This window comes from Corvus cornix, chromosome 22 (genome assembly GCF_000738735.6).
Source record: "Corvus cornix cornix isolate S_Up_H32 chromosome 22, ASM73873v5, whole genome shotgun sequence".
Taxonomy (NCBI): Eukaryota; Metazoa; Chordata; class Aves; order Passeriformes; family Corvidae; genus Corvus; species Corvus cornix.
Genome location: NC_046351.1, coordinates 1,457,999 through 1,482,491, shown reverse-complemented (window position 1 = coordinate 1,482,491; position 24,493 = coordinate 1,457,999). Strand labels below are relative to the sequence as shown.

At 58.0% G+C, this 24,493-nt stretch overlaps 2 protein-coding genes across 2 annotated transcripts in view; one reads left to right on the top strand and one right to left on the bottom strand.

Moving 5' to 3' along the window:
- LOC104694886 (exportin-7) overlaps positions 1-10,900 on the bottom strand; it is a 60,686-nt gene extending 49,786 nt beyond the window's left edge. The window contains 4 exon segments of the mRNA XM_039564151.1: positions 377-543; positions 2,067-2,160; positions 3,205-3,351; positions 10,808-10,900. Coding sequence (XP_039420085.1) covers positions 377-543; positions 2,067-2,160; positions 3,205-3,351; positions 10,808-10,825 — 426 coding nt within the window. The 5' untranslated portion in view covers positions 10,826-10,900.
- A 961-nt stretch (positions 10,901-11,861) lies between these two features.
- Positions 11,862-18,085, top strand: DOK2 (docking protein 2). The gene is given in 6 exon segments (XM_039564237.1): positions 11,862-12,887; positions 14,361-14,651; positions 14,745-14,853; positions 15,368-15,549; positions 15,631-15,772; positions 15,775-18,085. Coding segments are annotated over 6 exon segments (1,518 nt in total). The 5' UTR covers positions 11,862-12,824; the 3' UTR covers positions 16,506-18,085.
- The last annotated feature ends 6,408 nt before the right edge of the window (positions 18,086-24,493 follow it).

Genomic DNA, 24,493 nt, shown 5'->3' with positions numbered 1-24,493 from the left:
TTCGGATTTTGCTAAAACATATTAGGATTTGGCTAAAGAATACTTGGATTTAGCTAAAAAATATTCGGATTTAACTAAAAAACATTCAGATTTAGCTAAAAACTATTTGGATTTAGCTAAAAACTATTTGGATTTAGCTAAAAAATACATGGATTTGGCTAAAACATATTCAGATTTCGCTAAAAACATTCAGATTTCGCTAGAAATATTCACATTTAACTCAAAAAATTCCGATTTAACTAAAAAAAAAAAGGAGCCGGTTGCCCTGGGAAGCCGCTCCTCCAAAGCACCGACACAGAAGAGGCCGAGCTCCCGCAGAACAGCTGGAAAAGCGCTGGATTTGGGGAATGCCGGCAATTCCAGGCGGGAATCTGACCTGCAGGAACCTGGTGACGTCGTTGATGACGTTCCTGAAGACGTACTCGTCCTTCTGGCAGTCGAACCAGCCCAGCTTGGTGATCCTGGCGTAGAGCTGGATCAGCGCCTGCGTCACGAACGTCGCCAGCTTCGGCCTCGTGGCCAGGTAGTTCAGCACATAATTCCCTGGAAAAGAAGGAAAAGATGGAGCTGGAGGGAAAATCCAGCCCTGGGAGGGGTTTCCAGGTGTTTTCCACCAAAGGGAAAAGGAGCTCTGGGGAGGTTGGTTGGAGAGAATGGATGCAGGGAGGTGAAAGGGATATGGGGGCTAAGAGGTGAAGGGTGGGGTTTGGTTTGGGAATTGTAGGAATGCAGAGTGCTGGGAAATTTCTCTGCCTGTTTTTAAGGGTTTTTACCCCCCTGAACAACGCTGCTTTTACCTCCAACCTTGGAAAAAATTAGCAACAGTCAGACAAGAACTGGAAAATGCAGAGGTGGGAATGAGGTGATGGACGACGATGGGAGATTGGCACAGGGTGGAAATTTAGAGGTTTTGGGCTTCTCTTTGTAGTAAAGAGATGAGAGTAAAAAAGATCCAAGTGGAGGATTGTTGTTGTTCTCTAAACCTTCTTCTCCTTCTTCTACCACTCCACGTTCTGCAGTAAAAGTGGTTTGGGATGATTGGATAGAGAATTCCGCAGTTCCTGCCCGTGTTACTGAATAACGGGTAGGAAAGTGAAAATAATGCACGTTTTTAGTAACTATTGGTTAAAATATCTTTAGAAGGCTGTGTAAATCTTGATAATTGGACTCATTCCTACTTTCCTTCCTTCCATGCTGTACCTGGGTCACGCTGGTGGCTCTGTTCCTCTGATAAGACTCAATAAAGAACTCTCTGGAAGCACTGAAACTCCAGGAAAATCCCGGTTTATCTTTGAAACTCCTTGCAAGGATTTCAGTAAATTCTCTCCCATCAGGAGGGATTTGATTTAGGGCACGGTTCAGTGTCAGGAATTGAAGAGGTTGGGAAAGGGTTGGATTTAGCCCTGGAATATAGCTGGAAAAAGGGTGGGATTCCCACCCTCAAACCTCATCTGTTGGCTCCGTCAGCTCCAAAAATCAGGGAATTCTGAAGGTTGGAAAAGCCCTCGACGGTCATGGAGGCCAAGCCCCATCCTCAAGGGCCGCCTCCACTTGCAGGGATGGGGATTCTGCCTGTTCCAAGGCTGGAAAAGCCTTCAGATCCCAAGTTATTTCCAGAGCTTTCCCTGGAGATGCCAATCTCCCACATCATTGGTAAAAAGGAAAGCAGGCTGAGGCATTTCCTGCTTCCCTGGAGGATCCAGGAAAGAGCAGGGATGGATTAAATCCCCAAAATCCAAATCCAAATGATATTCCAGACACCCATAAAGGCTTTTCTGCCTTGACCACATCCTTGGAAAAGCCGATTTTGCATTCCAAGGGAAATGTATCAAATCCACGTGGTTTATTCACCAGACCACGCAGCTGTCATTCCCTTTTATCCCAAAAAATTCCGCCTATCCAGCCTTGAACTCTGCTAACAACACAGCCAAGCCACCCCATCCACAATAAACCTTTGGAGCATCCCAAGTGGAAAGCCCACAGCTGGCAGGGAACCTCCCACCCACGGAGAGGAGTCTCTGTGACCAAGATTCCATGGATTTGGTGGGAAAAAATTCCATACTCACGGATATCTATTCGCTGCTCCAGCGGCAGGGGGTTGTTTGTGCGTGACACCAGTTTGGTAAGGCAGGTGGCTGCCAGTAACTGGGAGTAGGAAGACTGGAAAAAACAAAATCAGAGGGAAAACAAATCCAAAAAAAAAAAAAAAAATTTGGAATTTTAATTCATGGAGCAGAAATGGATTTGAAGCAAATTCCACCCCCCCCCTCCCCCACCATGGAATTTAATCCTGAAGTGAAACAAGTTGGAGTTGAGGAAAGGAAAAGCTTTGGAAGAGCAGAACACCATGGAAGTGCCACTGGAAACTGCCAAAATATTGAAATTTCCTTCCATTCCATGCTGGAATGATCCCTGGGAGCCACAGGAAAGGGATAATTTAAATTAAAAAGCAGCTTCCAGTTGTTATTAAATACAGGTTAAAATGTGTTTCCTATGGATCACTGAGCTAATCCTGGGATAAAAATCACGGAATTCAGCCACCTCAATCCCTTGGTTTGGTTTTTTTGTTTTCCTTCTGACCTGGCAAAGCAGGAGAGAAATCTTTAAAGCATTCCCATTTGGAAAAATAAAGGAAAAATAGCCAATTTTATGGAATTCAACCTGAATCCCAGAGTTGCCCAGGACAAGGGATCAAATTAAGGGATTCTCCAAACTCCTTTGGGAAGGGCTGGGACTCCCTGACTTGGATTTCTTGTGGTATTTATCAACTGCATGGGAATTCCAGGATCCTGGAATGGTTTGGCTGGGAAGGGACCTTAAATCCCATCCAGTTCCAATCCCAACACCTCCCACTACCCCAGCTCGTCCCAACCTGGCCTTGGACACCTCCAGGGAACCAGGAGCAACCCCAGCTTCTCTGGGAATTCCACCCCAGCCTCTCCCCACCCTCCCAGCCAGCAATTCCATCCCAAAATCCCACCCTAATCCCCACCCTGTGCCAGTGGGAAGAACAACCAGAAACCCCAATTCCAGCTTGGAAGCTGCAATTCCACCTCCAACCCCGGCTGCCCGCAGCAGGAACCGCCTCGCTCGGATTTCTCGCGCCATTTACAAACGCCAAAAGCTGCGCTCGGGGCTGGGGGCAATTCCCTCATCCAAGGCTGGAATTCCAGGCTTTTGGGGGATCTCTGGGGATGCACTCACGCTGCCTCTCTCGAGGAGCAGCTGGCACTTGCTCAGGCAGTCGGGGCTGTTGGTGAACTCCACCAGCGCCTTCTCGGCCTGCAGGCGCGTGGCCGTGTCCGTGGTCTCATAGAGCTGCTTGCACAGGTTCTCCAGCTGGGCCAGGCTCTGGAAAACACGGAAAAACGGCATTTGGGCACACCTGGAAATGTAGGGAGAGCTAAAAATTTAGGGATGGAAGGGATGGAAGGCGAGTCCTCTGCACTGTCACCCCGGAGTTGTGTTTGTGCACGCGCAAATTGAGCTTTCCGTAGCTTCTCCTTTCCCTTTCCCTTCCTTTCCCCTTCCCTTTCCCCTTCCCTTCCTTTACCTTTCCCCTTTCCTTCTTTTCCTTTTCCTTTCCCTGTTGGGGGCCCGCTGCAACATTTCCCCTTCCCTTCCTTTCCCTTTCCTTTCCCTTTTCCCTTTCCTTTCCTTCCCTTCCCTTTCCCCTTCCCCTTTTCTTCCCTTTCCCCTTCCCTTTCCCTTCCCCCTTCCCAGTTCCCCCTTTCCCTTTTGTTGTTCTGTTGGATTTATGGAATTCCCTACAGGGGAATTCCTCTCATTTTCACCTTTTCCATGGAATCACAGACTGGTTTGGTTTGGAAGAACCTTAAATCCCATCCATTCCCATCCCCTGCTGTGGGCAGGGACACCTCCCACTATCCCAGGTTATCCCAGCCTGGCCTTGGACACTTCCAGAGATCCAGGGGCAGCCACAGCTTCCCTGGGAATTCCATCCCAGCCCCTCCCAGCCAGGAATTCCTTCCCGATATCCTGAACTTCACACTGTCAAATTCCTCCCAAACTCAGCTCGTGTTCCCTTTGCACGGAGCCATAAAGGATTTCATGGAATCACGGAACGGTTTGGGATGGGCATTCCCAATTCCCACTGTCCCTCAGCACCCCAGGACAGCGGGAGGAGCTCCCCCTGAACCTCCTCCATCACCGCATCCCAACCCCCTGGAGCAGGAACGGAAGGAGAACGGGATGGAGCCTCCCTGGACGCCTCCAAAGGGATTGAAAACCACCAGGCAGCTCCCGAGTGCTCAGACAGCCGGAAAATATTCCCAGGAAATGGGATCGGGGCAGATGCTCCCCCCCGGTGACACCCGAGGTGTCCCAGTTAAAGCGCGGATTTGCAGCTGGATACAAACATTCCCTGGGGATTTTCCTGCTGGATTAACGAGCAGCTGTTCCCACCTGGAGCTTTCCGGGGGGATCATTCCAAGCTGGGAATTTTGGGCTTTTCCAAAAACCAGGAGAGCGCTGGCTGTGGGATTTCTTTTCGGGAGAGGTTGTTTGGGATGAGGCTCCGGGATGAGCCGGTGGATGCAGCAGGGAACATTCCCTACACGGCAATTCCAGACCAAAACCACCGGGAATTTGGGATCTGTGCTGCCAGGATAACCGGGAAACACGGAGAGGGACCCTCTGGAATAATTCTCTTCTTTTTCATCCCATCCCAGAGCTGTGATTCGTTGTTATTTTCATTTGTTTGGGAATAATCTCATGGAAAATGTTGCTCCAACAGCTTCACTTCCATTCCCTGGCCCGCACAGGAATCCCTGGGAAGCAGCTCCACCTCCTCAGCAGGAGAAGGATGAAGCACATCCCACAAATTCCAACAATTCTGGGACAAAACCCCCCAAGTTTTTACAATTTTCCAATCCCTGTGCAGGAATTCCGGGAGAAACCTGGGAACGGGGCTTTCCCTGCGGCCACTTCTCTTCCCACTTCCAAGGAACGATTCCCAGCGATTCCTGACTTGGAAGCCGCTTTTGTGTGACACTGGCAGGGACAAAACTCCCTTGTTTGTGCCTGATCCGTGCCAGCCTTCCCATGGATCCCGGGAATTAACTCCCTCGGAGCCACGGGAAAAACAGGGACACAATTCCCAAAGGCAGAAACAATCCACGGTCCCTCACAAGGGAATTAAAGCCCGGAATTCCCGTGGAAAACATCACAGGAAAAGCAAGGAATTATCCAGGAGTGAATCCAGCAGGGAAGGGAAGTGCTGGATTATTCCCAGGGGGATTCAAATCCCAGGTTTTAGTGCTGTGTCCCTGATTTCCTTCCACAGGATTCCTCTGGATACGGAGCTCGGAGGGGGCTGTGGGATGAGGGGAATTTAAGGACACGTGGAAAAAGCCCCAAATCCCAGGAGAGCAGCTCCAAGGGAAAGCTGAAATCCCTGGAAATTTGGGGAGGTTTCATCCTTAATTTCCATTAAATTTCCATCGTTTTATTTGTTAATTTCATGTGCACAAATATCCAAGGGAAAAAAACCCCACCAAATTCCTGCTAACTGCAATCCAACCAAAGAAACCCCGATGAAAACTCCAATTTTTGGGAATTCTCACCAACAAATTCCTTCACTTTCTTCCTGACTTTCTTATTACAACCAGGCAGAGCAGCTGAGCTTCCCTGATCCTTCATTCCATGAAATTTTCAGGATGTTTGAATCCCACCAGGAACATCCGAGCCAGGCTTATTCCAGGCTGGAATGGGCAGGAATTGGGGTCATTCCCGGTGCTCCCTGGGCAGGTCCCGCTCCGAGATAAGAGCGGCACTGCCGGGACGATTGTGCCGGAGGGAGCTCTGGGGGACGGAGATAAGGAGAGGACGGGGAGCCAGCAGGCCTTGGGAGCCTCCGGAGCCTCTGGAATATCTGGAACCTCTGCCCACAGGGAAAACCAGCCCTGGATACAATTCCAATGAATCCAAAGTGGTGCTGGAGAATTCCAGGATGGTTTGGGTTGGGAGGATCTTAAATCCCAATGCTGACGCTTTCCACGATCCCAGATTATCCCAACCTGGCCTTGGGCACTTCCAGGGATCCAGGGGCAGCTCCAGTTCCTCTGGGAATCCCATCCCAGCCAGGAATTTCTTCCCACCATGCCATAAATTTCTCTCTTTCAGCACTGGCAACTGTCAGTTTTTCCTTGTCCTCCAATATTTTATGCCTAAGGAACATCGACCAGGCTGGGATTGCTGGGAATGTTCAGCTGGAGAAGGGAAATTCCAGGGAGAGCTCCGAGCCCCTGGCAGGGCCTCAAGGGGCTCCAGGAGAGCTGCAGAGGGGATGGAGGGACAGGACCCAGGGAATGGCTTCCCACTGGGAAAGCGGAGATTTGGGTGGGATATTGGGCAGGAATTCCTTTGGGAAGGAGTGAGGTGAGCACTGGGAATCATCTCCAGCTCCCTGCGGCTGGAAGGGAATCCAGGAATGAGCCTTTTCCAGCCTTTTCCAGCGGGGTGTCCTTGGACTGTAACTCCTGCAATCGCTGGGTCCACAAACAGGGCACAGGAATTCCCACAGGAATTCCACCGCAACACCGGGATGGGGCAGCATGAGGCTGAAGTCTTGGAAAAGACCACCTGGAATTACTGGATTTGGTTTTCCGGTCAAGCCTGGGTGGTGCAACCTCTGGAAAAGCCGGAATTGAATCCAGAGCCCCCTGGATCTCCTTCCTGGCTTCTCCCTGCTCTTCATTTTCCAAGGAATTCGGACTGTTGAGGTGTCAGATCCCTGATTTCCCTATTCCCAGCAGCCACCTCAGCCTGAAAATCACTTCCAAGATCCAAATCCAGGAGTTCTCCCTGCAGTGCCAAGGCTGCCACTGAACATTCCCAAAATGCCACATCCAGGTGGATTTTAAATCCCTCCAGGACATCCTGGTACCTCCCAGTATCCCAAATTTCCTTCATTTCAGCTTCCACGACATCCTGGTATCTTCTCCCTATCCCTTTCCAGCCAATGGAAGTGACCATTTTTAATCATTCCAAGATTTCCCAAATCCAAGGCAAAGGAAACATCCAGCACAGCCCCAGGATCCATCCCTATCCCAGAGAGGAATATCCCCATGGAATTGCATCCCACCTTGGGGCAGCAGCATGGAAACCACGTCAAGAAGTGGAATTCAAAGGAAAAATGGGAAAATCTGCTTCCAAAGAGGAAAAAAAATGGGATTTATGACCCCCCCCTTGCCTCCTCCGCTCCAAGGAGGATCAAGTGATGCTTCCAAAACTTGGAAAATCCCAAAAATATTCATTCCAAGAGCTGCTTATTTGCAGAAAAGTTGGTGCTGGAATAATTTTCTGGAAGGATTTTCCTTCCCAGGCACCCCGGATCATCTGATCCCACTCTCCTGCATTCCCATCACTGCATCCTTTGTTCCCAGACATTTCCCTTTGGAGAGCCAGGGAAGCAGCTCCGAGCGCAAAATTCCCACCAAAACCTGCAGGGATCACTCGCAATTCCCAGAATTTCTGATTTTTCAGGATGAAAATGAGGTAAAATCCATTAAAAAAACGGGTTTGGGCTTCACCATTCCAGGTAAAATCCGTAAAAAGTGGTTTTGGGGCTTCTTCACACCGGGAAAAATCCATCAAAAATTAATTTGGGCTCCACTGCTCCAGGTAAAATCCATGAAAAAATTTTTGGGCTTCATCACACAAGGTAAAATCCCTAAAAAAATGGATTTGGGCTTCATCATTCCAGGTAAAATCCGTAAGAAGTGGTTTTGGGCTTCTTCACTCCAGGAAAAATCCCTGAAAAAATGGATTTGGGCTCCACCACTCCAGATAAAATCCATAAAATTTTTGGGAGCTTCTTCACACCAGGTAAAATCCATAAAAAAATACTTTTGGGCTTCACCAAACCAGATACAATTCCATAAAAAAATCTTTTAGGGCTCCAGCACATCTGGTAAAATCCATAAAAAATGAATTTAGGTTTCATCACACCAAATAAAATCCAGGAAAAATCTTTCTGGGCTCCACCATGCCAGGTAAAATCCATGGAAAATCTTTTTGGGCTCCGCCAGACCAGGAACAAATCCCTAAAACTGGATTTGGGCTCCACCACAACTCCCAAAGTTCCTCTGGGAATATTTGCCACCCAAAGCGAAGCTCTCAGGATTTTCCCAACTTCCCAAACCCTGCCCGGCTGCTGCCAGCTGGGATTTATTGCCAAATCCCTGTTCCCATTAAACCAAGATCCGTTCCCAAAGCTTATTCCATAAAAACACCTCTGCCCTGCTCGCTCTGGAGCCAGGCTGGGGTTGCTGGGAATGTTCAGCTGGAGAAGTGAAATTCCAGGGAAACCTTGGAGCCCCTTGCAGGGCCTAAAGGGGCTCCAGGAGAGCTGGAGAGGGACTGGGGACAAGGGATGGAGGGACAGGACACAGGGAATGGCCTCCCACTGGGAAAGGGGAGATTTCTGTGGGATTTTGGGAAGGAATTCCTGGCTGGGAGGGTGGCGAGGGACTGGGATGGAATTCCCAGAGCAGCTGTGGCTGCCCCTGGATCCCTGGAAGTGTCCAAGGCTCGGTTGGGATAAGCTGGGACAGCGGAAGAATTCCTTCCCAAAATCCCATGTAAACCTCCTCTCTTCCCATTCCAATCCCTTTCCCCTTTTCCCATCACTCCAAACTCCTCCCCAAACCCCATCCAGCTCCCATTTTCAGCTCCGTTTTTCCCACACCGCAATTCCGGGTGCTGCGAGTTTGCAAATCCCTTTTCCAGCCGTGGAACATCTCCCAAAGTTCTGCTGTTAAACTTTAACCCCGCCGAGCACAACAATCCCAACCCCTCCAGCTCCAACTTCCACCTTGCTCAATCCAAGATTTAACACGGAAAACCCGGATTTGAAGCCAAGTTCCAGCTGCATCCCAAGGAAAATCGGGATTGTTTCCCTGCAGGAAAATTCTGGTTAATCATGCAGCAATCCCTCTCTTCCCATGGGATCTTTTCCCAGGACACAATTCCCAACCACATTCCCGGCCAACCTGCCTCTCTCCCGGGTTAATAAACTGCTCACCCTCGTGGTTCCCGGGATTGATTTATTCCCAAAGTTCCAGGGATAATAAATAACTCCCAGGCGTTCCAGTTTATCCAAGTTTATCCAAGGTTTTGGCTTCCATGCAAATCCAGCGCCGGCTCAACCAAAATATGATGCAAAAACCACCCCCAGCTGCGCCTGGTTCGACTTCTGCTGCCTCCGACAGCGGCGACAGCGGCTCCTCACGGGGTCTGGGGTCCCTTCAGAGGGTCTGGGGTCCCTTTCACAGGGTTTGGGGTCAATTTCAGAGGCTTTGGGATTCCTTCAGAGAGTCTGGGGTCAATTTCAAAGGATTTGGGGTCAATTTCAAAGGGTTTGGGGTCCCTTCAGAGGGTCTGGGGTCAATCTCAGAGGGTTTGGGGTCAATTTCAAAGGATTTGGGGTCCCTTTCACAGGGTCTGGGGTCCCTTTCAGCAGATTTTGGGCCCTTTCCAAAGCTTTAGGGTCTCTTTCCAAGGGGGTTTGGGTCCCTTACAGAGGATTTTAGGTCCATTTCAGAGGGTTTAAGGTCCCCTTCACAGGGTCTAGAGACTCTTCAGAGGCGTTCTGGGTCCCTTTCAAAGGTTTTAGAGCAAATTTCAGAGGGTTTGGGTCCCTTTCAGAGGTTTTAGGGTCCCTTTCAGTGAGTTTTGGGGTGCTCTCAGAGGGTTTAGGTCCCGTCGAAAGAGTTGAGGGACCCTTTCAAAGGGTTTTGTGTTCCTTCAGAGGGGGTTTGAGCCCCTTCCTTGGGGTTTTGGGTCCCTTTCTGAGCGGGTTTTGGTCCCACTCCGAGGGTTTTAGGTCCCTTTCAGAGGGATTTGTGTCTCTCTCGGAGAGTTTAGGTAATTTTCAGAGGGTTTAGGTAATTTTCAGAGGGTCTGTGGACACTTTCCATGGGGTTTTGGGCCCGTTCAGAGGGGTTTTGGTCCCTCCAATCCAGCCTGGAAGCCGCTGCCATCCCTGATTTCCCTCCCGGCTCCCGCCCCACGAACCTCTCCCCTCCGGCTTTCACTCTGAACACTCATTAAACACCTTCCCCCAACTCCAGGTCCCCACACGGCTGCAAAACGATCCGGACCCCGTTGGAATACGATCCAAACACATCCCAAGGATCCCCACAAGGACGCGAATGCCAACAGCGGGACCAGGGAGCTGATCCCCCAAAAACCCCGGGTGAGAGGAACAGGGACAGCGGCTGACAGCGGGGACCTGGCTGCTGCTTTCCGAGGGGAAAACCGGGATTTGAGCGGCCTTTTCCCAAATATTTCCTTACCGGGACCCCACAGCGGCGGCGAGAGAGGGGGCAGAGAGATGTGGGGGGACACAGCTGGGAGCAGGGAGACCCAGCGGGGACACGGGTGTGGGACACGGTGGGGACGGGGACACACGGCGGGGGGACACCGGGAGGCACCGGCGGACACGCGATGGGGCCGGGGGGACACGGCGTGGACACGGGGGACACACGACGGGGACGGGAGGAGCCGCCGGCGGCCGGGGGGATCCACGGTGGGGACACAGGGACACACACAGGGACACACGGCGCGGACACCGGGAACACGGGGGGACACCGAGAGGCCGCGGCGGCGGCGGCGACACCTCCTCAGCGAGCGGGGCCTGCGGGCCGCCGCCGCCTGGGCCGCGCCGGGCCTGGCCGGGCCTGGCCGTGCGGGGCTCGGCCGCGCGGGGCGGGGGGACGGCGCGGGGGTGCCGGGAGGGCGGCGGGCGAGCCCGGAGGAGCCCCGCGGCGCGGCCGGCGCTCACCTGCACATGATCCGCCATCTTGCCCCATTCATGCTCCGCTCGCGCCTCCGCCCCCGCCTGCGCCGGGCCCGGCGCCACCGCGTCCCCCCGCGCCGCCGCCCGCACCGCGCATGCGCCGCGCCGGGACGCGCCCCCCCCGCCGCCCGGGCCCCGCCCCCCGCGCGCGGCCCCGCCCCTCCCGCGCATGCGCCCGCCGGAGGGACACGCCCCCACGCCCCGCCCCGCCTATCCGGCGCCTGCGCGCGCCGAAGGGACACGCCCCTCGCCGCTTAGGCCACGCCCACAAGGCGGTGACCACGCCCCTCTGGTGCGCGCGCCGCTTCAGGCCACGCCCCGCCCCCGCCCAGGCCACGCCTCCTCGCCCGTGCGGGGCCTGCGCGCGGCGCCGGGACTCGCCCACAGCGCCCGGGCCACGCCCCCGGTGCGCGCGCGGCGCGCGGCGTCTGACGTCACGGCGGCGGCGCGGCGCGGGGGAAGGAGGGAGGGCGCGAGCGGGGTTTGTTGACACGGCCTTAAAGGGGCCGCGCACCCCCGCGACCGCGGCGACAGCGGCGACAGCGGCGACAACGGGGAGACCACTGTGACCAGGGTGACCAGCATGCCCAGTGCCCCCAGTATAACCAGGGCCTCCAGTGTCACCAGTGCTACCACTGACACCAGTAGGGCCAGTGCCCCCAGTATAACCAGTGCCTCCAGTGTCACCAGTGCGACCACTGACACCAGTAGGGCCAGTGCCCCCAGTGCCCTCAGTATAACCAGTGTCACCATGTGACCACTGACACCAGTAGGGCCAGTGCCTCCAGTGCGACCACTGACACCAGTAGGGCCAGTGCCCCCAGTGCCCTCGGTGCCCCGCCCCCAGGCCCTCGCACCAGTGCTCCCAGTTACCGCAGCCCAAGCCCCAGTGTCTGCCCTGCCCCAGTGCTCCCAGTTCCCCCATCCCCCATTTCCCTCCCCGCGCTGCCGCAGCCTCAAAACCTCTTCCTCCCCCTCCCCCTCCCCCTCCTCGCCCTCACCTTCCCCATTTTCCCCCAACCCCCCCCTCCCATGGCTCCACCGCCCGCACTGGGAGCACTGGTTTGGACTGGGATGCTGGGCAGGGGCACGGCTGGGGGGTCGCCGCCCCCCGGGGCACCCCCGGGACCATTTCCCAGGTGGGAAAAGCCTGGCAGGCCGTGGCGGGGCTGCCCAGCGCCCGGTGGCCTGTGCCCGGTGGCCTGTGCCCAGTGCCCAGTGTCCAGTGCCCTCCCCTGTGCCCAGTGTCCTGCCCAGTATCCTAGCTGGTGACCAGCGTCTTGTCCAGTGTCCTGCGCCCTGCCCAGTGCCCAGTGTCCTGCACTGGTGCTCAGTGCCCTGCCAAGTGTCCTGTGCCCGGTGTCCTCCACCAGTGTCCAGTGCCCTGCCCAGTGCCCGGCGTCCTGCCCCAGTGTCCTGCAACTGTGCCCAGTGTCCAGTGCTCTGCCCAGTGCCCAGTGTCCTGCAACTGTGCCCAGTGCCCAGTTCCCAGTTCCCAATGCCCAGTGCCCAGTGCTCTGCCTAGTTCCCTGTTCCCAGTGCCCAGTTCCCGGTGTCCTGCCCAGTGACCAGTTCCCGGTGTCCTGCACCTGTGCCCACTGTCCAGTGCCCAGTGCCCACTGTCCTGCACCTGTGCCCAGTGTCCAGTGCCCTGCCCATTTCCCAGTTCCCAGTGCCCAGTTCCCAGTTCCCAGTGCCCAGTTCCCAGTGCCCTGCCCAGCGTCCAGTGCCCTGCCCAGTGCCCAGCAGCACCACAGGGTGGCACGCGGGCGTGTCCAGCAGTGCCACACCCACCTGTCCGGCGGTGCCACGCCCCGTGTCCCTGTCCCCGCGTGGGGACCCACAGGAAGCCACCGCCAGCGGAGGAAACGGCGGAGCCCGAGCTGAGCACGTCACGAGCTGAGCCGGCCCCGGTGGCACCGGGGAGGGGACGCGGCCCCGAGGGACCCCCGGGGGACACTCCGGACACGCCGGACACGCCGGACATGCCGGAGGTGCTCGGATGGAGGAGCCGGTGGTGAAGCAGGGCGGGATCTACCTCCAGCTCCAGCAAACCTTCGGGAAGGTCAGGGGGATTCGGGGGGTCCTGGAAAGCCACGGGGGCGTTGGGATGTGGGGTCCGGGGGTGAATCCCATGGGAATGGGGTGATCCCACCCGTTGGATGCTCAGTGTCCCTTCAGGCAGCGCGGGGGGGGAGGGGGAACGGGAGGTGCTGGGGGTGCTTTGTAGGGACCCCCCAAGAGAGGCTCTGCAGAGCTGGGGGTGACGGATGTGACCCCAGAGCTGAGGGGTGACAGATGCCACCTCCAGAGCCACACTGGGTGACGGATGTGACCCCCAGAGCCACAGTGGGTGACAAATCCAACCCCCAAAGCCAGGGGGATGAGGGATGTGACCCCCAGAACCACAATGGGTGACAGCTACAACCCCCCCCCAGAGCCACGGGGTGACAGATGTGACCCCCAGAGTCACGGGGTGACAGACGTGACCCCCAGAGTCACGGGGTGACAGATGTGACGCCCGGAGCCACAACAGGTGACTGATGTGACCCCCCAGAACCAGGGGGGGTGACAGATGTGTCCCCGAGCCCCACGTTGGGTGCTGGATGTGACCCCCAGAGCTGCCTTGTGTGACAGACGTGACCCCCAGAACCACAATGGGTGACAGCTACAACCCCCCCCAGAGCCGAGGGGTGACAGATGCCACCTTCAGAGCCACGTTGGGTGACGGATGTGACCCCCAGGGCCACGCTGGGTGACGGATGTGACCCCCAGAGCCACGGGGTGACGGAAGTGACCCCCAAAGCCACATTTGGTGGCAGCTCCATCCGGGGGGTGACAGCTGTGGCCCCCGAAGCCGCGCTGCTTCCGCCGCTCATTGAGGCCGGGGTTGGGCAACGGCTCTGAGGGGAAGGAGCTGAGGGGCCTCTCCTGCTCCTCTCCCGGGTTTTGCTCCCCGTGGACCCCATCCCGAGGGGATCCACGCCACGGGAAGGGCAGCGATCCCAACATCCCATCCCGGGAAAAGGGAGCCGTGTCCCGGCACGGCCCGCGGGCCCCGGAGCTGCCGGGGAGGATTCGCCGCCGGTTTTGGGGCTGACTTCCCCTGCCCCCACTTCCCCTCTGCTGTGGGGCTTCCCACGCTCCGGGACCCGGAACTGCTGCTCCTGCCAGGGGAGAGTCGAAAAGTTGGGGTTTTTAGGGAAAATGGAAGGAAAAAGGAGCTGGAAGTTGTTCAGGGCTGTGGGGGCCTGCAGATGGGGGGTTGGGATTGGAGTTGGGATTGGGTGAGCCTGGGCTGCTGCTGGTGCTGGAAAGGCCTTGCTGCATGCCAGGGATGTTTATCCAGGGATTTTTAAACCCCAATTTATCTCACCCCCACCTTCAGCCAGTCCTGGCTGCGATGCAGGACCCTGCAGGGCTTTGCACCCTTGTCCTGCCTTGGGGTCCTGCATGATCGCGAGGGGATAAAAATTCCTGGAAGGATAAAACCCTCCTGGGAAGGCAAAACCCCACTGATTCATTCTCCCCACGGCAGAAATGGAAGAAGTTCTGGGGTGTCCTGTACCGGGAGAGCTCCTGCTCCACGGCCCGCCTGGAGCTGCTGGAGGGCTCGGGGCCAGCGGAGAGGCCGCGCAAGGCCGAGGGTGGCCGGCGCCTGGTCCGGCTCAGCGACTGCGTCCACGTGGCCGAGGCGGGCGGCGATGCCACCTGTCCCAAGGACACCGTCCCCTTCCTGCTGGAGACCACGGACCGGCGATTCCTCCTGGCTGCCGACAGCGCCGAGGCGGCCGACTGGATCCAGAGGCTGTGCGAGCTGGCGTTCCCGGTACGCGCCGGGAAAAGAGGGATAATGGCCTTGGGAAAGGTGGGATCCATTGGGAGGGATGGGACCCCTCACCTGTGCGCTTTCCCCGGACAGAGGAGCCGGGAGGAGCCGGCAGCGGCCAAGGAGGGCCCGCCGGGCTCGCTGGGCACCGAGGGCGAGTTCTCCATGGAGGAAAATTCCCTGTACAGCTCCCGGGGCAAAGGTAGGAGGAGTAGGGAAGGAGGAGCGGGGCTGGGGCTGCTGCGTGGGAGGCGAAATCTCCTCCCCAAAAACCTCTTCCTGCTGCGGTTGGCGGCGCTGGCTGTGCTGCGCTATCGGCAGTGGCCGGAGCTGTCCAGCCCTTATCAGCCGGACACCGCTGCCCCGGCTGGGGGGTCACCCTGGCCTCTCTGCGGGGTGGGACACATGTCCAGTGTCCACCCCGTCCATCCCCAGCTGGCCTGGAGCAGATTGCTCTGGCTTGAGGGGTCACCCTGGGCCCTCTGTGGGGTGGGACACGTGTCCAGTGTCCACCCTGTCCATCCCCAGCTGGCCTGGAGCAGGTTGCCCTGGCTTGGGAGGGTCACCCCAAGGTCCTTCTTGGGGTGGCACACGTGTCCAGTGTTCACTGTGTCCATCCCTAGCTGGCCTGGAGCAGGTTGTCCTGGCTTGAGGGGTCACTCTGGCCCCTCTGTGGGGTGGGACACGTGTCCAGTGTCCACGCTGTCCATCCCCAGCCGGCCTGGAGCAGGTGTTTGAGGTGACAGTGAGGGTGACGCCGTCGTCGCAGCGCTGCCGCCTCCGGGGCCGCTGCATCCTGCGGGCCGGCAAGGAGGCGCTGGAGCTGCGGCACCTCCAGAGCCAGGAGATCCTGTACAGCTGGCCCTACCGCTTCCTGCGCCGCTTCGGCCGGGATAAGGTCAGTGGGGTGCGGGAAGGCCGGGCTGGCCGTGGCCGTGGCCGTGGCTGTGGCGTGGGGACTGACCCCAGCCCCCCACAGGTGACCTTCTCCTTCGAGGCCGGCCGGCGCTGCGCGTCCGGAGAGGGCAACTTCGAGTTCGACACCAGGCAAGGCAACGAGATCTTCCAGGCCATCGAGGCGGCCATCGACGTCCAGCGGGGCCGGGGGGCCGAGGGGCCGCGCTGGGGGGCCCCGCGGACGAAGCCCCACGGCCGCTTGACCACGCCAGGACGCCCAGCTGGGCACAGGGCCACGAGGAGCCCAAGTGCCCCTCTGGGGAGGGGAAGGTGCCCAAAGGGGAGGGGAAGGGGGTGAAGGCCAAAGCGGGGATGCCGCCCGGGGCTGGGGAGCCCTCGGGGCCCTTCCAGGCGTCGCGGGGTGCGGATTTTCCCTACGCCGAGCCCTGCGATTCCCTGCGCCGCGGGAATGCGCCGCCGGTGCCGGAGAAGGGCTGGAGGCAGGACGGTGCCAAGGTGGAGTCCGAGTACGCCGTTCCCTTCGACACCATGGCCAAGTCCTTCCTGGCGCGCCAGCTCGGTGGCCTGGGCTGTCCCCAGGAGGGGCTCCCCGAGCCCCCGAGTGGCCCCAGGGAGGCAGAGAGGGGCCGGCAGCCCCCCGGCCGCCCCACTGCCCCCAAACCCGAGCACATCTACGACGAGCCCGAGGCTCTCTGCGCCCTCTCCGTGTACGACGAGCCCGAGGAGGTGAAGGGGGAGGCGTGGAGGCTGCAGGCGGCCCCCGAGGAGCCCCCCGGGCAGGGCTGTCCCTACAACCCGCAGCGCGATGACTACGCCGTCCCCAAAAGGCCCGTCCCGCTCCGCCAGCCCTTCCTGCTGCAGGGCAAGGAGTGGCTCGGCGACAACGAGTACGACAACGTGGCCCTCAAGGGGGCCAAGAAGAGGAACCTGCAGTGAGCGGGAGCGGGGGGACGGGAGGAGGGGACACCCCAAATGCCCCGATCGGGCTTTACCCCAGCCCCGGCTGGGCTGAGACCAGCCCAGCTCAGCGCACCCATGGCTGGGGAGGGGGCACGGGGACACATCTGGGCAGCGGTGCGGCACAGCTGGGTGGCGGCAGGGGACATCCAGGTGGCGGCAGGGGACAGCTGGGCAGCGCTGGGAGCGGGATGCGCCCACTGGAGGGCAGTGCGAGCCCGCCGGACGGGCGGTGCCCGGGCAGGGGTCCCCCCGCAGCCCCGCAGCCGCAGCCCCGGGACCCCAAATCCCGCTCCTCACCCGGCGCAGCCTCGGGAGCAGCGGCTCTGCCCCCCCCACATCCCCCGGGATGCACTTCCAGAGGCAGCTGGGGCGGGAATGGGCCTGGGATGCTCGGTTGGCGCACTTCGGCAGGGATGCGCACCCGGAATCCCCCGGGATGCAGCTCCCACCCCATGGGATGGACGATGCTCATTCCAGGGATGGACATCCCAGATCCCCCGGGATGCAGCTCCCACCCCATGGGATGGACGATGCTCATTCCAGGGATGGACATCCCAGATCCCCCGGGATGCAGCTCCCACCCCATGGGATGGACGATGCTCATTCCAGGGATGGACATCCCAGATCCCCCGGGATGCAGCTCCCACCCCATGGGATGGACGATGCTCATTCCAGGGATGGACATCCCAGATCCCCCGGGATGCAGCTCCCACCCCATGGGATGGACGATGCTCATCCCCAGGCATTCAGATCCCACAGCCGAGGCCCGCTGTGCCCCCAGTGCTCCCAGTGCTCCCAGTACGTTCTAGTGCCGCGGCAGGGCCAGATCCTTCCCTGTCCGAAGGTCCCTCCAGCTCCTCGCTCAGCAATCCCACAAATTCCCGCTGTTCCAGCCACACTTTTGTTTTTAATTCCTGTTATAGCCCCCCTTTCCAGCCCCTCTGGATTCCAGATGGAATACTGGGCTTTATTTTCATGGAGATTTTCACGGCTGGCTCCAGTCCTCCCAGTACAAACCAGTACAAACCAGTACAAACCAGTGCACGACCTCTGGGTCATCCTCCCTTTCCTCCTCCTCCTCTTCCCAACCACCTCCAGCCTTTCCTTGGATACATCCAGCCCCTCAACCAGACCCATCCCAATTCCCCATGGGTATTTCCCTGGCACCTGGATCCTGCTGGGACCCTCCATGGACACCTTGGACCCCCCCAGCTCCATCCCCACCCCGGAGAGACCTTGGGATCCCAGTTCCTCACCACCCCATCAGGTTTTCCATGGAAAGCGCAGACATTCCATGAATTATTTATAATCTCTCCCAATCAAAGGGAACGCTCAGGTGCTCCGGTTCATTTCCTGGATCCCGCGAATCCAAAGGGCGGATTTTAATAAGGCAAATTAAGTGCTTTTAATGAGAGACGCTGATTAAAGCTCCGTATCCATCGCTGCATCCCGGGCGGGATTGAAGGGAATGGGATGCGCAGGTGGGATCCCGCTCCAGGTGGGAAAAACACCTAAAATTGGGCCCGAATAAAGAAAAATCCCACATTTCCAGCACAGTTTTCCACACAGGACCAAGGAAAATCATTGCCGTGTCCTGGAAGGGTTTTGGGAGATGCTTTCCATCCTTTCCCAGACCCATTCCCATGGAAAAAAGGGGCGGTCCCTGTCCGTTCCCGGGGCTGGTTCCCATCTCCGGACTCAATCCAGGAGCATTCCCGAGCTGGAGCCAGGGGGACTCCTGGCATTCATCGGGAATCGATCGCTTGAGCACATGTTATTATTAATTAATTAATGCTCATTAGGGGGTTATTAATTATTCATCAGAGTTAACACAACCCTCCCTCCGCCAGCCCAGCTTCCCGCTCCATCCCTGCTCCTTCCGCCGTTTTCCTTCCTTAACCAAAGGGATGGAAACACTTCCCAGGCTTCGCTTCCCGATCCTGTGGGAAGCCAGGCTAACGAGGGATCGCCGGGAACGGCCCTATAAAAACATGGGAAGACTTCCCAGGCTGCACTTCCCAATCCTATGGGATCTGTAGCGGGCAGCCAGGGATCACTGGGAATGGCACCGATCATGTTTTAGAGGCAGCAGCAGGGATTGGGGGAAATTCTGGGAATTTTGGTGCTGGAATTGCGTCCCCTGCCTGCCCCATCCCCATGGATGCGGCTTAGGGTGGAAAAGGGGACCTGGCCTGGAGGATAAGTCTGGGTGAGGAGGATTCCAAGCTGGAAAAACCCTTGGAAGGGCTCGGCGAGGGGCTGGGCTGGGAAAAAAATCAATGGAAAAGAGGGAGGGAAGAGATTAAAGCCCAAAGCTCCAGACAAATGGAGAGATTTAATCTGATTTGGGAGTTATTGTCCTCATCGAGTTATGTGATTATGAATCATTTAGGAGCAGGGATGAGCAAAACAGGGATTTGTTCCGAGCTCCGAGGGGCTCCCGAGCCTCTTCCCAGGAGAGGAGCAGGGGCAGAGCCGCATCCCGGGATGGAGAAGGGCATGGAGCAGCATCCCGAGGGAAAACCGGGCTGGGGAGGCTTGGAGGGGCAGAGCGAGGAATGAGGGGTGTGGGAGTCTTTGGGATGGGAAAATAGGGATTGGGAATGACCAGGAATGCAGCCCTGGGGCGGAAAACTGGGAGGATCCCAAGGGAAAGGTGGGCCGGGAAGGGCAGAGCGAGGAAAGTGGGATAAGGAGATCTTCGGGATGGAGAGGATGGGGAAGGGATCAGGGATGCAGCCCTGGGGCAGAAAAGTGGGAGGATCCCAAGGGAAAGGTGGGCTGGGAAGGCTTGGAGGGGCAGAGTGAGAGCTGTGGGAATCTCTGGGATGGAGAGAATGGGAAAATTGGGACTGGGAATGGACCAGGGATGCAGCCCTGTGGAGAAAACAGGGAGAATCCCAAAGGAAGGGTGGGCTGGGAAGGCTTGGACGGTCAAGGCACGGAAAGAGGGGTGCAGGAATCTCTGGGATGGGGAAAACAAGGAACAGACCTGCTGCAAACCGGGATGGGGACGCTTCCCAAGGCCTGGAGATGTCGCTCCCGGGCATTTTTCCCATTTTCCCCGCGGCTCCGCACACCTCGTGGAGGCAGCTCGTTTTCCCATTAGTGTCTCCTTGGATTAGGGATGCGCTCGCTCTCCCGCTCCGGCCGAATCCCAGGCGCCAGCAGGAGCTGCAAACTGCGTTAGGGCCGTGCCGAGGAGCCCCTAACGGCATTAGCGGGGAGCATTAGAGGTGCTGAGTGACAAGGAGCTCATCAGGCCGGGATTGATGGAAATCCCATTCCCGGAGCTGGCAGGAGCAGGGCCCTTCATTCAGGAAAAATTGGCTAATTGGGGAGGTCTGGATTCTCTCCGCCTGTCTCGTTCCCGGAGCTCCTCGGGATGTGGGATGTACGGAGGTGAGGAGAAGGTGGAGGTGGTGGAGCGGGGGGAAAGCTCCTAAATCCACCCATCCGATTTTTCCCTGCCCTTTTGGCGGCTTGAGGATCCCCAGACTGGTCATTCCTGGGAATTGCAGCATTCCAGATCCAGGGAAAAGCAGGTTCATGGCTACTGGGCTCTTTCCTGCCCTGGGCTGCAGCAAAATTAATTGGCAATCACCGGGAGTCCACACGGCCGGACTTTGTTGGGAAGGAAGCCGTAAAAGCTGCGCGTCCGCAGCCGTAATTCCTTCATCCCACATTGATCCCGCGGCCTCTGCTGCCCACGGATCGGCCGGGGGGAACGTGCTGGGCATCGATCCCGGGCACCTCGGCCAGCCCAGAGCATCCCTGATCCCTGCCCGTTCTGGGAGTGATTCCCAGTCTGATCCCAGCCTGGAGCATCCCTGAATGTTCTGGGAGCGAATTCCCAGTCTGATCCCAACCTGGAGCATCCCTGGCTCCTGCCCATTCTGGGAGTGATTCCCAGTCTGATCCCAGCCCGGAGCATCCCTGACCCCTGCCCGTTCTGGGAGGGATTCCCAGGCTGATCCCAGCCCTCTGTCTTCCATCTCCTTCCCGCCCTTATAAATATCTGGGAATATTTACAATTATGGCTTTTTTGGGAAAAACCCCTCCATAGCTGCTGTTGCACCAAAATCCTGCCGAGGGATGCAGGGATGGAGGGAAAGTTTGGGGAGAATCTGTGGGATTGAGGGATGCAGGAGGGCACAGCAGGACTCTCCCACTGGGATGAGATCCCGAAGTGAGACCCCATGGGATGGGAGAGGAGAGCGAGCAAGGAAAAACCTGGATCGATGGAGCAGCCGGATTTGCTGCTGGGGCCTGGAGGAGACAAGGAGGGCTCGTGCCAAGGGTGTGGAAAAGCTTCTGGAAAGGCAATTTCCAGCTGGTTCTGGTCCAGGGAATCACTGTTTTTATGGGATGCTGCTGCTAGATCCATATTTTGTATGGAATTCTGCAGCCCTGCTGGGCTGGGGGTTAATGGGAGCAGGGGAAGGGTCCCCACCCTGCCCCGTGAGCCCCCAAATCCCTCCATGGCAAATTCCAGCCGGGAATTTTTGATGGACGCTCAAACTGTGTTAGGACAGCCCGGCCTGGAAAACACTGGAGCTCTTTGGGTCGTGTACCATGACGGGAATCCCATTAACGGGATCATGAGAGGATGTGTCCACATCCCGAATTCCAGAGCCTGCCTGTCCCTCCCTGCTCCCCCCTTCTCAGGGCAGGATGTGTTTAAAAGCCTGGCTTGAATCCCGGGATTTTTCCAAGCCCTCATCTCTCCCGAGTCTCCATGGAAGTGAATGTTTAATGTGTTCCTTTGCCTCGATCTGCGGTGTTTGAGCCAAAATAATGCTCCGTGTGCTTCCCGAGCTCCTCCGCAGGCGGATTTTGTCAGGAAATATAAATATCCCGACACCCACCTGCCCAGGCAGCGGGAGAAGGCGCAATCCCACCCTCGGCACTGCTGGGAACGATGGGAATTCTGCAGCTTGGAGAGGCCCTGGCTCCCCAGAGAAGCTGCCCCTGGATCCCTGGAAGTGTCCGAGGCCAGGCTGGAGCAGCCTGGGAGAGTGGGAGATGTTTCTGCCCATGGAAGGGACCTTAAATCCCATCCAGTGCCACCCCTTCCATGCCCAGGGACACCTCCCACTGTCCCAGGCTGCTCCAGCCTGGCCTCGGACACTTCCAGGGATCCAGGGGCAGCCACAGCTGCTCTGGGAATTCCTTCCCAGCCCCTCGCCACCCTCCCAGCCAGGAATTCCTTCCCAATATCCCATCTATATCCCTGTGTCCTGGCACTCCAGCAGATTCCCTGTGTCCAGGGCTGTTCCAGCAGCACCCACAGAGGGATGGGAGAACAGAATCCTGGAATGCTTTGGGTTGGAACGGGATGAGCTTTGAAGTCCCTTCCCACCCAAACCATTCCAGCATTTTCATGCTGCCCTTCCCATCCAGGTGGGATCTGCTCCCTCCGTGCCCCTGCCCAGCTTTCCCCAGGGGATCCCTGTGCCCGCGTGTGCCCATCCCGGTGGCACGGGGCACACGGAGCCGCCACCTTTCCTGGGATCCGTCTCATTAGAGCCGGGAAGCGGCGGAATTTCCACCCTGCTGCTCCCTGCGAAGGGGGAGCCAATTACCAGCAGCTGGTGAGAGCCGAAAATTATTATTAATTTCCAAGCGAGCATATGCTGTGTGTTAACAACCCCCGTGCCGTGCCAGAAGGGCCCATCCCATCCAGATGGCTCAACCTGCCTTGGGAATGATTCCTGCCGGGCTCTGCCGCCGCTCCGGAGCGCTCAGGGATGAGGGAAGGGGACATTCCATGCCTGGATGGCAGCAGGAGCGCGGCCCAGGGTGACCGGCAGCGGCTTTTAGTAAAAACAAACCCTGCGCGCTCCACCTGGGCACATCCCGGTGTCCCCACAGGCAGGGACAGGGATGTGGCGGCTCCGAGAGCGGGAGGATCCCCACGGATTGATAAGGAATATCGCAGCGTGTGTTATGGGAGGATGAATGTGCTAATAAAAGTTAATTAAGGAAGGTTTTGTTCCCAAGTTAATTGAGGACGGTTTTGTCCCCAGTCGGAGCTGCTGTCCCAGCAGATCCCACCAGCATCCCGTGGGATGCTGGAAGCTCTCCCTGCCCCTCTCAGCTCCCTGCTGAGATTCCCTGGATTTATATTCCCATAAAAGCTGGATCGTTTTCCTTCCTGCCCTGCCCAGAGAGGCGTTTCCCTGCTGGACTCATGGATTTCCAAAGTTTGTGGGAGCGCTTTGGCACCCAGGCTGGGGAGCACGGGAATTCTGCTGCTCTTCCGGAGCCGTGGGAATCACAGGGAGAGTTCAGAGAAGCTTTTCCTCCTGGATTCACAGCAGCCGCATCCCAAAGAGCTGGTGTGGAAGTGAAGGATGGGTTCTATTTCTCCCGGGAAGCGGGAGCCGGTGCCTCGGGATCCCTTGGGACCGATCCCGGCAGGCCCAGCCCGGTGTCCTGACCCTGGGCAGGAGCAGATATCCAGGGAAAAAAGGGGATTCACAGCATCAGGGACTCATTTGGACACAGATCCTCCCCAAAAGGGACTTTCCTTCGGACATCCCCAACTTCCAGCAGGACTTTTTCCTTGGGAAGAGTTTGCCCAGCTGCTCCCGCGGGTTTCCCTTCATCCCGCTCTTCTCCATCTTTTAGTGACAGCAATAAACGGAATTCCTTGGGAGGGCTGGATCGACACGACCCCTCTGGATTAACAACCCCCCATCCTCCCGCACGGAGCATCCCCCTGCCGCACCCAGACCCACTCCCCGATCCGAGGGAATCGCGGAGCCTTTTCCCTGCCGGGACGCCGCTCATCCCCCTGGAGCTCCGGGAAGGGGGCGGCGGGAGCATCAGCGTCCCTTTAAATCCCACAGCTGGAATCGGGAGCGAAACCTCTCCAGGGAAGAGGGGTAAAAATAGCTCCGTGTCAGCGGCCGCGGGAGCAGCCGGGGCTCTGTCAAGGGCAGGGGCGAGCGCTCGTTATAAATAGGAGTCATTCATTATTCCAGCGGGGACGCGGCGCTTAATGAGGGCTTGGGCTGACACCGGCAGGAAGATTCCAGCATGGAGAGATGGGATCCAGGGTCCTGCGAAGATCCGGAGCCCTGGGAAGGGCGGGGTGGAATCGCTGCGCGTCCCTGCGGGCAGGGGGGTGCTGGGAGGGCAGGAGGAGGAGGAGGAGGAGGAGGAAGGAGGAGGAGGAGGAGGAGGAGGAGGAAGGAGGAGGAAGAGGAAGAGGAGGAGGAAGGAGGAAAGGAGGAGGAGGGGAAGGAGGAGGAGGAGGAGGAAGGAGGAGGAGGAGGAGGAGGAGGAGGAAGGAGGAGGAGGAGGAGGAGGAGGGAGGAGGAGGAGGAGAAGGAGGAGGAGGAGGAGGAGGAGGAGGAGGAGGAGGAGGAGGAGGAAGGAGGAGGAGGAGGAAGGAGGAGGAGGAGGAGGAGGAGGAGGAGGAGGAGGAGGAGGAGGAGGAGGAGGAGGAGGAGGAGGAAGGAGGAGGAGGAGGAAGGAGGAGGAGGAGGAAGGAGGAGGAGGAGGAAGGAGGAGGAGGAGGAAGGAGGAGGAGGAGGAGGAGGAGGAGGAAGGAGGAGGAGGAGGAAGGAGGAGGAGGAGGAGGAGGAAGGAGGAGGAGGAGGAAGGAGGAGGAAGGAGGAGGAAGGAGCCGCTCCGTGCCAGGGAAAGAACAACATCGGCATCTGAATTCCAGCCCTGCCAGCCGAGCCGACACCTGGCGACGGAGCCGTTGTGTCCCGGAGCTGCGGGCAGCGCTTCATTTTAATTTTAATTTTAATTTTTAATTAAAACCAGCGGTCGCCGCTGCCCCAGCGCCCCGAGCGGGGCCCGGCTGGGGAGGGGCTGCCCAGGGCACCTCTGGCACCCCCCGTGTCCTCCCCCGGGATGTGCCGGCTCCTCCAGGACTCTGGAATGCCAGGACCCGGCGTTTCCCACCCGGGGCTGCCCCAGCGGGGAGGGTTTAAGAAAAATGAGGA